This window comes from Pristis pectinata, chromosome 8 (assembly GCF_009764475.1).
Source record: "Pristis pectinata isolate sPriPec2 chromosome 8, sPriPec2.1.pri, whole genome shotgun sequence".
NCBI lineage: Eukaryota > Metazoa > Chordata > Chondrichthyes > Rhinopristiformes > Pristidae > Pristis > Pristis pectinata.
This window is the reverse complement of record NC_067412.1, coordinates 25,234,540-25,247,458: the sequence shown is the minus strand read 5'-3', so window position 1 is coordinate 25,247,458 and position 12,919 is coordinate 25,234,540. Positions and strand designations below refer to the sequence as shown.

At 39.3% G+C, this 12,919-nt stretch overlaps 1 protein-coding gene across 1 annotated transcript in view; it reads left to right on the top strand.

Moving 5' to 3' along the window:
• The window catches only part of card11 (caspase recruitment domain family, member 11), a 212,752-nt gene that overhangs the window by 97,958 nt on the left and 101,875 nt on the right, over positions 1 to 12,919 (top strand). Inside the window, exons 3-4 of the mRNA XM_052021291.1 lie at positions 2,681 to 2,818; positions 4,393 to 4,718. Of these exons, the coding sequence (XP_051877251.1) occupies positions 2,681 to 2,818; positions 4,393 to 4,718 (464 nt within the window). The remainder of the gene's footprint in view (positions 1 to 2,680; positions 2,819 to 4,392; positions 4,719 to 12,919) is intronic.

The following is a 12,919-nucleotide window of genomic DNA, read 5'->3' as shown; positions in this document are numbered from 1 at the left end:
GGTGAAGAATGGCACAGCATGGAGGAGGGCAGGATATAAGATTTTATTTATTGTTATATTTGTATTTATTATTACCATGCACACTGTTTACTCTGTGAGCTTCATGCGAACAAGAAATTTCATTGCACCTCTGTGTATGTAACAATAAACTAATCTAAATCCAAACCACACTGGCCTTAATGAGGGAATATAGGAAAGCTGTCCTGCATTCACAAGGGATCATGCTGAAGAAGCAGCAGGATTTGAAGGAAAAGGGCAGCATGTACTATCATTCCCTAATTCTGCTCTAAGTTACACACAATATCCCCAGGTTGAATGGAATTACTCCATCTGTTCCTGATCCTCTGTGAATACTGGAAACCGACAGTAGGGTCGCTATCCATTCCAATTTGATCAGCATAATCCCATCCTGCAAAAGCCCAGTCCCAATCTATCTATTAAGCATTCCTATGCTCCACTCTTTTTTTCTTATCAGGATGGAGGTTGAATTGCATCCATTCTAATTCCGAGGAGAAGATGCTGTGTCTTTTTAATGTGGGTGACTGTTGCACACAAGATACATCACTGTCTTGACAGAGCAAGGCCCTGAACTAATGACCAAGAGGTTCAAGGTGATTGGAGCCTGGACCGCACAATGCCCTCAGACAGAGTGCCATTGGGGTTAGGGTTGATGGGTGGGTAAAGCTGTTTTAAATTCTGGGATCATCATATCTAATCCTCTTTCTCACATTCTGATCCCACCTCAGTCCATGCATTTTCTGGTATTTGTACACAGTCCAACATGCACCACCTCTTAGTTTCATTCCTCACCGCAGTCTTATTCTTGTGCCTTTCCAGGCACTCTAACTGAGGCAGGCAATGGAGGAACTGCAAGAAGCCACACAATAGCTGGTTTCACCACCTCTGATACTGACTGTGCATGTTTTTAAAGGACACATAGAGGTGGGATCCAGACATGGTGGACTCCAGCGGAAAAAGTGACCAGCAACCAGAGCAAAAGGATATTGCAGATGTTAGATTACAAGAGGACAAGCTGCCTATGTATTCTGCTACAAAGGACTTGGATGAGAATTTAGGTGGTGCAGAATGTAGGATTGATGGAAGTGCACAATAAAATGCAACCTGCACTGGGAAGCTTATCAGCAAAACTGCTTCAAGGAGCTTGGGATTATTCAGTAACAGCTTGGTATTAGGCTTGGCATAGTACTTGGAGCCAATCTCTCCCAGTGTGAAAATTGTGGCCAACCATGTTCCTACACATATGGACCCAACATGTTCTTCCAGTTGAGCTTAGGCAGCCAACACTCAACAGCTTCATACTACAATGGAAGTACAGAATGAGAAGCTCAATCTGTTTTCAGGTTGTGGATTACAGTGTCCTCAGTTTGGTCTTTTAGGCACTGAGGTCATCCCCTAAATCTATCTGAAGTCATCTCTACTGAGAGTGAACAGCCCTCCTCCAGTTATGCTACAGCCATTGGTGCAGCATTGTGTAAGGCACTTGAGAAGCCAAAGGAGCATTGAAGAGAGGCATTGACAAGTACACTAGAATCATTGGTTGATTCTTGTGTCCAATATTGCCATGACTTGATTTCAATTTGGAATGTTTGTTTTGTGGTGGTTTTAATCTTTGAATGGAGTTCAGTGGCAGAGGGAGGCTAAACTGTAAAACTAATAATGAACATGAAATTGGGGTTGCAATTACTGGCACCACATTGAGATGAATTTTCTTTACAGAAAGGGCTGTAGTAGTTGCCTCCTCCCTTCCTCTTCCTCTACCCCATGTTTCTGCTCCTCAAACTTATTAGAATCAGGGAGACAAGCAGTAAAGAAACAGGCCCTTGGACCACTGTTCCCATGATGACCAGCTAGCACTCACTCAATTTTTCCTCTCAAATCACCCCCCCCCCCCCCAAATTCTCCTAACCCACCTTTACAGTAATTTATAGTAGGCAATTAACCTGCCACCCAGTACATTTTAGCACATTGGAGGAAAAAGGAGTGCCTGGAGTTTGGTGCGGGGAGGGAGGGGGGGTGCAAATTCCACACACACAGCACCAAGGTCAGGATCGAACACAGGTTGTTGCAACTGTGACAAGAGATTCTGCAGATGCTGGAATCTGGAACAACACACACAAAATGCTGGATGAACTCAGCATGTCAGGCAGCATCTATGGAGGGAAATAAACAGTCGACGTTTTGGGTCAAGACCATTCATCAGGACTGTCCTACTAGTTAACTGCCTGCTGTCATCCACCGGCTAGAAGGTGGAGGAGTGGAACCTCTTTTGGTTCAGATGCTGGATGAAGTTAGTGGATTAAGGAGTTGGTTTCTTCAAAAACAAATGTCAAGAGCTGGTACCCTGGGGCCCCATGATCTCTGGAACTGGGTCTCTGCAATCTACTGTGGAGTACAATATCACCCATTTCTAATTGTAATTTGAAGAAGGAGGGCAATTCACCAGTAAAACAAATAATATAAAGACACTTATCAGTGGCCTGTTTTACCACTTCTTTATCCACCTTACTCAGCAAAGGAAACTAAGCTAATCCATTCTGTGTGATCTATATCTGTCGTTAGTATCTGTGAAAATTCCCAGCTCTTGTCTCCAAGGTAAATAAAATTGAATGAGTGAGAAAATAGTTAAACTGAAGTCTCATTTAATTTTATCTTTCCAAAGGCCGTCTGCTAGATATCCTTCAGACAAAAGGACAGAGAGGATATGTTGTTTTTCTGGAGAGTCTGGAGTTCTATTATCCGGAACTGTACAAGTTGGTCACTGGAAAGGAGCCCACACGGAGATTCTCTACAATAGTAGGTAAAGGGATTATACTTGTTTAACTTTTAATTTCATAACTCGCAAAGCGGAGCAACTCTTTTTAAAAATGATATATTATTGCATTTAATTGGATATATTTTATGTTGCATGTTACAGGTTAACTATAGCAATCTTTTTTTCTATCCTTTATAGACTTGACTTGATCAAGAGGATACTATTGACATTACTGGAGTAAAACTAAATGCTACCTTAAGAATTGGGTACCACTCTTGGGAATGTGATAGCCATTGCTGAGCCCAATTATGGTTATGGTTTGAATACAAATAAACCTTGCGGTGTTAAAAGTATTTGGAACTAGTTCAGGGGATAGAGCAGAAAGACTAGATTTCCATAAATCTACCCAAGAGCTAGCATGATACAAAGGGCTAAAAGTCATTCTATAATTCTGTAATTAACAGAAGCTGTTAAGATTTACTGAGTTCAGTAATGTGAAGGAGTAGAATTAATGTATGCAAGTATACAAATGAAATATGTGAAGTACTGTGAGTTATTTAATTTATGTTAGCTACTTCACCCTACTTCAGAATCAGATTTATTATCACTGACTCGTGACATGACATTTGTTGTTTTGCGGCAGCAGTACAGTGCAAAGATACAAAAATCACTATAAATCACAAAAATAAATAAATACTGCCAAAAAAAGGAATAACGAAGTAGTGTTCATGGATTGTTCAGAAATCTGATGGTGGAGGGCTGTTTCTGAAACATTGAGTGTGGGTCTTCAGGCTCCTGTAACTCCTCCCCGAGGGTAGTAACAAGAAGAGGGCATGTCCCAGATAGTGACGATCCTTAGTAATGGATGCTGCCCACACTGAGATACACTAAGTAACTTCCTCCAAACTCGAGCCACATACTGAAATATATTTCTATCAATATTAGGTTTAGCAATGCCACAAAGTCACTTTCCCATTAAACCATCATTGTTAAAATAGAAAATTTAAAAAAATGAAAATGAGCAGAAATGGATGCTCTTAATGACCATTGCTTTTCTCATGTTTGAACTCACATTGATAATGAAAATCCCTCTTAATATTAAGAAGCTGTTGAACACAAATCAAAAATGTAGATTGTATGTTCAAAAATGTAAGTTGTACATTGTACAAAAATGGTATGGGGTCTGGGTATTTCATAATTCAAATCATAGCCATTACTAGATCTAATTCTGCATTAGTTATAGCTCCATCTGATGCTAATTTCAAGTAATTTTATTTTAAACAGGATTGATCTCTGCTTTTTGTTGCCTCCTTACTAAAGCCCTAAATTTTGGAATTCAGTTCGTAAACCTCTATTGCTCCAACTTTCCTCACCTAAGCTGCTCATTAAAATCCAACTTGATTACCAAGATTTTGGTCACCTATCTAATATCTTCATACCTAGGCTAGCATTAAAATTTAATTTGATAGTGCCCCTTTGAAGGGACTGTTTTTATCATCCTGGGGATAAATGCAGGTTGTTGTTAATGTTAAAGTTAAAGAGAATGTGGCATAAGTGTGGAAGTTTTTCTCATTCTTACGTTTGCCCTCTGGCATTGACAATCACACATTTTATTGCAGTGGAAGAAGGACATGAAGGTCTGACACAGTTCCTGATGAATGAAGTGATAAAACTACAGCAGCAGACGAAGGCAAAGGAGGTGTCACGATGTGACCTGCAGGTTAAGATGAAACAACTGGAAGATGAGAAAAAACAGCTGAAGCTGGTGAACCAAGAGCTTCACACGTTCCAGGAACGTTACAACAAGATGAAGGAGGAAAGAAACAACTACAATGATGAGCTTATGAAAGTCAAGGATGACAATTACAATTTGGCCATGAGATACGCACAGCTTAGTGAGGAAAAGAATATGGCAGTGATGAGAAGCCGAGATCTGCAACTTCAGGTGAGGTTATAAACTATGTGGAAAATTCAGCTCCACCAGTTACTGACTAATAAAAGTCACTAGATCTATACTAATGATGCTTACAAGTTACTAGGAACAATTGTACAATAGTACTGGAATTGGCACAGTCCTGGGATTGAGGTAGTGGTATTATCGCTATTAAACTTCTCTTATGGGGCTATCAGTATCAGTGCTATAATTCTACTGGGAGTAATTAGCATCACTGTTGTAATACTGCTGGGCGGAATTGGTATCAATTCAGCAATGCTGCTGTGTGTTGGTGCCCGGCGAGGTACTGTATTATCTGAGAACTGTCTAGAATAGAAAACTGTTGAAACTGACAGTTGTGCTGAAGAGTTTGGCAAAGTGAGTAAAAGTTTTTAGCTCCCTTGCTGTCTGTCATGCAGAGTAGATCTAATAACTGTGCTTCAGAATTTATTCACTTCAAAATATTTGTCCAAAATCCAAATCAGCTATGCATAAATTTGCTCGTAATAAAGAATACCAAAGGCAGAGATCCTGCTATGAAATGACACAAAGCAATCAAGCAACCAGCTTGCTTTCTACAGTTAGATACTCTGACATCAAAACTGAACATTAAAACTGGAGATCACTCTCGAAGCTAACTACACTATCAGAATGAATCATTATTTTTAATCCACTTTTTGACTGAAGAGGAAATCTGGCTGACTCAGAACATGTATGGTGTTTAAACTGCTGAAGAGTGAGCAAATTTTGAAGCTATGTGCATTACAATAACAGTTTTTGCAGATGGTTTGAGTTGAAGCTAACTCTGTATGGTCATGTAATAAAATGTCATCATGTTATCATCCTATCATCATGCTGCAATGGACTAAACCAATGCTATTAAGGGCATAAGACTATTGCTTCCTCCTCAGTTAAGCTGTTCCAGTCTGATGTTTGATTTTATAGCGTACTTTCTATCTTTGGATCTCCCAAAGCTGACACAAGTATTTTTAGAATTGCAACACTGTTGTTAAGAAGGAAGACACAGAAACTTGCACATAAAATGTCACCATAGAAATGTCCCACAAACAGAAAAGAGGTAAATAAATTGATAATTCTATTGTTGCTACTTGAAACTCAAATTTTGGTCAAGTCAATGGAAGAATTCTTCATCTTGTCTTCAAGTGTTCCCATGGAGTCTCTTGTGTCCGGCTGAGAAGTCAAACAGAACCTTCTGACAGGAGTAAATGCAGATCAATACTTCTATCGCCAATGATGTTGATTGACGTTATGTACCTGTGCCCTGGACAGGGTTTCGAACTAATTACCTGCAGGCTCAGAATGCCAGCTACTATAATGAAAGCTGACATCTTGGGTTCTAATCAGCATGGCGTTTTGCCATCATGTTGTCTGTCTGCATCTGCTTGGAGTTTATACCATTCTGAGCTTATACAGTGGCATGCAAAAATTTGGGCACCCCTGGTCAAAATTTCTGTTACTGTGAATAGTTAAGTGAGTAGAAGATGAACTGATCTCCAAAAGTCATAAAGTTAAAGATGAAACATTCTTTTCAACATTTTAAGCAAGATTAGTGTATTATTTTTGTCTTGTATAATTTTAGAGTGAAAAAAGGAAAGGAACACTATGCAAAAGTTTGGGTAGCCCAAGAGATTTGAGCTCTCAGATAACTTTTACCAAGGTCTCAGACCTTCATTAGCTTGTAGGGCAATGGCTTGTTCACAATCGTCATTAGGAAAGGCCAGGTGATGCAAATTTCAAAGCTTTATAAATACCCTGACTCCTCAAACCTTGTCCCAACAATCAGCAGCCATGGGCTCCTCTAAGCAGCTGCCTAGCACTCTGAAAATTAAAATAAATGATGCCCACAAAGCAGGAGCAGGCTATAAGAAGATAGCAAAGTGTTTTCAGGTAGCCGTTTCCTCAGTTCGTAATGTAATTAAGAAATGGCAGTTAACAGGAACGGTGAAGGTCAAGTTGAGGTCTGGAAGACCAAGGAAGCTTTCCGAGAGAACTGCTCATAGGATTGCTAGAAAGGCAAGTCAAAACCCCCGTTTGACTGCAAAAGACCTTCAGGAAGATTTAGCAGACTCTGGAGTGGTGCTGCACTGTTCTACTGTGCAGCGACACCTGCACAAATATGACCTTCATGGAAGAGTCATCAGAAGAAAACCTTTCCTGCGTCCTCACCACAAAATTCAGCATCAGAAGTTTGCAAAGGAACATCTAAACATTTTGGAAACAAGTCCTGTGGGCTGATGAAGTTAAAATAGAACTTTTTGGCAGCATTGAGCAAAGGTATGTTTGGAGAAAAAAGGGTGCAGAATTTCATGAAAAGAACACCTCTCCAACTGTTAAGCACCGGGGTGGATCGATCATGCTTTGGGCTTGTGTTGCAGCCAGTGGCACGGGGAACATTTCACTGGTAGAGAGAAGAATGAATTCAATTAAATACCAGCAAATTCTGGAAGCAAACATCACACTGTCTGGAAAAAAGCTGAAGATGAAAAGAGGATGGCTTCTACAACAGGATAACGATCCTAAACACACCTCAAGATCCACAATGGACTACCTCAAGAGGCACAAGTTGAAGGTTTTGCCATGGCCCTCACAGTCACCCGACCTAAACATCATCCAAAATCTGTGGATAGACCTCAAAAGAGCTGTGCATGCAAGACGGCCCAAGAATCTCACAGAACTAGAAGCCTTTTGCAAGGAAGAATGGGTGAAAATCCCCCAAACAAGAATTGAAAGACTCTTAGCTGGCTACAGAAAGTGTTTGCAAGCTGTGATATTTGCCAAAGGGAGTGTTACTAAGTACTGACCATGCAGGGTGCCCAGACTTTTGCTTCGGGCCCTTTTCCTTTTTTGTTTTTTTTGAAACTGTAAAAGATGGAAATAAAAAAGTAATCTTGCTTAAAATATTAAAGAAATGTGTCATCTTTAACTTTATGCTTTTTGGAAATCAGGTCATCTTTTACTCACTTAGCTATTCACAGTAACAGAAATTTTGACTAAGGGTGCTCAAACTTTTGCATGCCACTGTACATGTGTTAGACACTGCACATATTGGTGTGTGATGTGTGTTCCTGCACAAATTCCCTTTTCAGTTTCATGTTGTGGGTGACAGAACAATGGAACTGTGGGTACTGATCTATAAAGCAAATACAATTTAGAGATAATTTGTATTGCAAGTACCCAAGCAAATCCTGGCATTAAATTTCATACTGAGAGTGTTCTGAGAGAAAATATTATTAAGATTTATGGAGGCTAGTAACAACCAATCTTCCAACCTGAATATTCCTTCCTTCCTACACCAGTGTACCACGGTTGCAGTGTGTACAATCTACATAATGGATTCCAGCAGCTCATCTAAGAAGATAAAGATTGCAGGTTGATAAGAACACCATCACTTGCAAGTTTGCCCCTGTGACATGCTATCCTGACTTGGAAATATTACTTCATTATTGCTGGGTTAAAATCCTAGACCCCTCCACAACAGCACTGTGAGAGTGCCTTCACATGTAGGACTGTAGGAATTCAAAAAGATGGCTCAGCATGACCTTCTCAAGGATGATTAAAAATGGACAATTAATGTTGACCTTGCCAGTGATGCCAACATGCCATTAGCAGATAAGACAGTAAACTGAGGTATCTTGTCAATTCAGTCCAGTATGATAACTCACAGCCTTTAAATATGGAATGGAATGTTCAAAGGACCAGAGCCCGTCAGGGTCTTGCTCATCATGGAACAGATCTTACTTCTCAACCTGGTGGCTCTATAGAAAATCTCTGGTGGTATCCACCTCATTGACTTGAGCACCTGCATATTGAAATGCAGAAGTCAGAGATGGCTGATGTCTCGCTCTGTTGCTGATCGCACCACTGATGAGCCAAGCTGAGGGGTCTGATGTACTTCAAGTCTGGCTCCTCAGCTTTGTGCCAGCCATTTGATTACAATTGCCAACTTGCATTCTAAAGGTAAATGCAATTAACTGATTTCTTTATTTTTCCCTACTTATCTCCATTTTAAAAAAAGTTAATTCTGGCACTTCAAAGGGAAATTTGGGGTGAAGCCTCAGGACCCAGCACCTGAGGCCTAGTTGCCACTTGAAGCCTACTTCACTTCTTGAGTGGATTCTTGGATATGGAGGATGCATTTGAACATGTTAATAATGGGCTATTGCTCATAAAGGGCAAGCAATCAGGAAATATTCTGACTTGCTGAGAGAAAGATTCCATCAGTGGCACAAAACATTCTAGCCATTTTAATAACACTTTTTTTTTGCCAACAAGTGGACTAACACTAATCTGTCAACTACTAACACTGATCCATGAACTGCTAACATTGATCCAGTAGCCACTAGCTCTAAAGTATCAAGCAATAACACAAATTTGTTAAAATTGCTAACTTTAATCAATTAGTTACTAATACTGATTCATTAACTACTAACATTGAACCATTAACTGCTAACACCATTCTACCAACTGCTGAGACTGATCCATCTGTCACATGGTTGACCTATCAATAGCTAAATTAATGCATTAATTGTAAAGGTTAATCAATTAACTGATAACATAGATCTATTAATAGCTAATATTGCTCCATTGATTGCCAGCATTGATTGTTAACATTTATACATTCACTGCTGTGATCCATCAGTCATTTACATTGATGCATTAAACACTGATATTGATCCCTCAGTGCTAAAACTGATCTGTTAGCCAAAACATTGATTTATTAACTTCTAACACTCATCCATGAACTGTTAACACTGATCTATTAACTGTTAACACTGATCTGTGAACTACTAAGTTTAATACATTAATCGCTGACACTGATCCATTAAGCACTAAGGTTGATCTGCCAGCTGTTCATATTGATCAATTAATCATTGACATGAATTTATCAACCATTGGATCATTTGATCTTTGTTTTGATTCTGTCGTATAGCCACCAACAAAGATAATAAACTATCTTTTCCCCACTGCACAAGTATCGGAAAAAAATATAGAACCACATTCACAGCCACATGCTTGCTGGAATGATTAAGATAATCAGGTATAACGCGAAGACTCATTGTGATAACCACTTGATCAGTATCATATAGAAAAGGAACAGCTCATTGTGTTGTGTTTTAAGCATACAAAATGTCCATGGTTCAATGAAGCCAACTAGACCAGGATATGAATCTAACATTAACATCACATTATTCAAGCCACGAACAATGGCATTTCAGAAATGAATGTTTCATGATTCCAACTTCAAGGAAATCAATCTGTTCTGTAAGTTGCATGATTGACTGTGTCTATGCTTATAACCTTTTGATCCCATTTCCAGTCAGATATACTTCCAGTTATTTTTCAAAGAACTAATCAACTTCTGACGGCGTTCACTTGCAAATATTTACTGTTCCATGAGAAAATAAAGACTTTTTTATAATAATTAGACATGCTCAAAGCATGTTGATTTTGAACTCATGCCCTCTAGTACTGCACTCACTGTTTAAACTAAATTACTTGCTTGTATTTTCATTATTCATCACTTTCAGCATTGTAAAGATCAAGATAACATCCCAATCAGTTTTCTTTTCTTCAGTGAAATTGGGTAGAATCTGTAAGCATATCTTTATAATTTAATGATCATGGCTACTTTTTCTTAAATTAGGGTACTCAAAATTTCACACAATGTTCCAAATAAAGCTTAGTTAATAATTTGCATGGGGTTAAATAACCAGTTTCATTTTATCATTAACTAATTTCCAATAGCTTCTCTTTGCTTGATTAACCTTGTTGATATAAGCTTACATTAATTGGATACTTTCAGTAAATGGTAGGTATCCAATATATTCTCCAGTGACAGGTGAGAGCTGAGTAGAATATTTGGTTTTCAGACCTCTGATCTCATCATTTTAATTTGTCATTGTACTTCAAAAATGTATTTAAGGAGGCCCGAAAAATTTTAATGGGGGCAGCAGTGATCATTTCCCCTTGTACCCATGAATAAATTAGTTAGTCTGAGCCTCCTGTGCCCTGTGGCAACCTTTTTTACAACTGCTTTTAGTCTAGAGCAAGGCATGTGACTCTGATCAGAGTACAATCCAAAAAGTCATGACTTTCCACAGCTCATGCTCACATTTCCAAGTCTGTAACAGAATTCATCTTGTTTCTGCATCCTATCCATTTTCATGTTGACCATCCTACCTGAAGGACAGGTAGACCTATCTTCAGTTTGGTTTCTACCTTTCAAACTTACTGGTTTGTGCAGTCCGTTCAGGAGTTAGACCTCTACCGGCACAACTCACAACTCACAACTCCCATCTCTTACAGCCCCAAGAGAGGGTGAGCTGTGACCCATGTCCCTAACAGCTTGTAGCTATTGACACTAGCTATACAGGATTCAGGATTATTGGTCTTGTATTTAAAACCTTCTCTGCTTTTATTAATGTAGTTATTTTAGTTGCTTCTCTTTTCGTATTATGAAGTACAATTTTGAGTGAGCGGCTATTTCCTGGCATTTTGAAGATGCTCCCTCACTGACAGTGAGGTCATAACAACAAAGGAAATAGGAGTAGGAGTAAGCCCAATGGCCACTTAAGTCTGCTTTGCCTTCAATAAGATCATTGGACGTCTAATTTTGACCTCAGCTCCACTTCCCTGCCTTTTGATTCCCAACTGGACCAAAGATCTGCCTACCTTGAGCTTGAATATATTCAAAGATTCATCCTCAGCAACTCTCTGGGACAGAAGATTCCAAACAACCATGGCCTTCTGAGTGAAGAAACTCCTTCTCACCTCCATCTCAAACAGGCAATCCTCTATTTTGAAACTATGTCCTCAATTTCCACAGTCCCTTGAACCAGACTTATTTTAGTGTTTAAGCCCAAATCTCCCATTACAAAATGGAATGCAACCCTTGTGCATACATATCTCTCAATGGAGTGCAAGTTAGATTCCATATTTCAGTCTAGAATTCACCTGTCATTCCTTAGCCCATCACTTGACCTAGATCCCCAGGCATTGTGACTTGTATTACTAGAAATTGCTTTCCGCTGTCATTTATGAATAATATAAATAGCCAGGGAGTGAGATTCCTCTCCATTAATCATTAAGCCAAGCAATGGATTTTCAATTTCAGTTTAAATCCAGGCAAGTGTCACTTTGCTCAGGGACCCATGAGGCTTAAGAAGTCTCAGACATGAAATTTCTCACAGCTAATTTTAGGCATGTTCTTCAATTTTTCTTTTCGTGCTAACATGTGAAAAGACCTGTACTGTGTAGACTCATGAATCCCAAAATACTTGCAGCCAATGAAATATTTTTCAAGTGTAGTCACATCCATATAGTGGGAAACATGCCAAGCAATCTGTATACAAACAACACTGATGTTGTGAAAGGGCAATTATTTTCTGATGCAAATTCTTGAGACTGCAAGGCCATTAGAATGTTGCTCAAGATCATTCTTCAAATAATTGGTAATTTTTTTTAGTATTATCACATACCAAGGTACTGTCATCACCGATTAACTGGACTCTGACAACTTGCACTCGTTTCTCAATCACACTTTATTTACTTGTGCACAAAGAGAACAGTCTGGCCCCTGTCCCCAAACTATTCTAAAGTTTCAGCAAAGTTGTCTTTTTAAACATATTGACCAATTAAAAATCTCTGGGCACCTTAGAATCCCTCATTTGCATATATAAAGTACCAATCATGTTCCATTAATATAGGTGTTAATGACCAATAGAAACTACATGTTAATATCAATAATACCTTAGATTTAGTAAAGTAATTGTCCAATAGTTAGTGTGTGCCTTGCAATCCTTTGTATCCTTATCATGTCTTGGTATGCCTGGTGACCTTGAGTATTGTGGAGGGTTGTGGCTGTCATGTGACAACACTGCCTCTACCTGGTTGGAAGACACACCACTGTCAATGAAGGTTTGGCTCCACCCCACCCATCAGTGCACATCTGACCATTGGCCTCTTTAAGCACCTTTGTCCATGGCCTCAGGCCATTAGACTGTTTGAATTACCTGGGCTGGACCCTCCAGCACTATAAAGAGTGCCACATGTGCATGGTTCTCTTTCTTTTGTCTCTGAGGATGCCTTGTTGGTAAGCTGTGCACTGTTTAATAGAAGTTAGGAGCATCTGCTTCATTCCAGGTTGAGTAACCGTGTAACGGTACTGGAGAAATTAGTTAGTATCCCTGGTA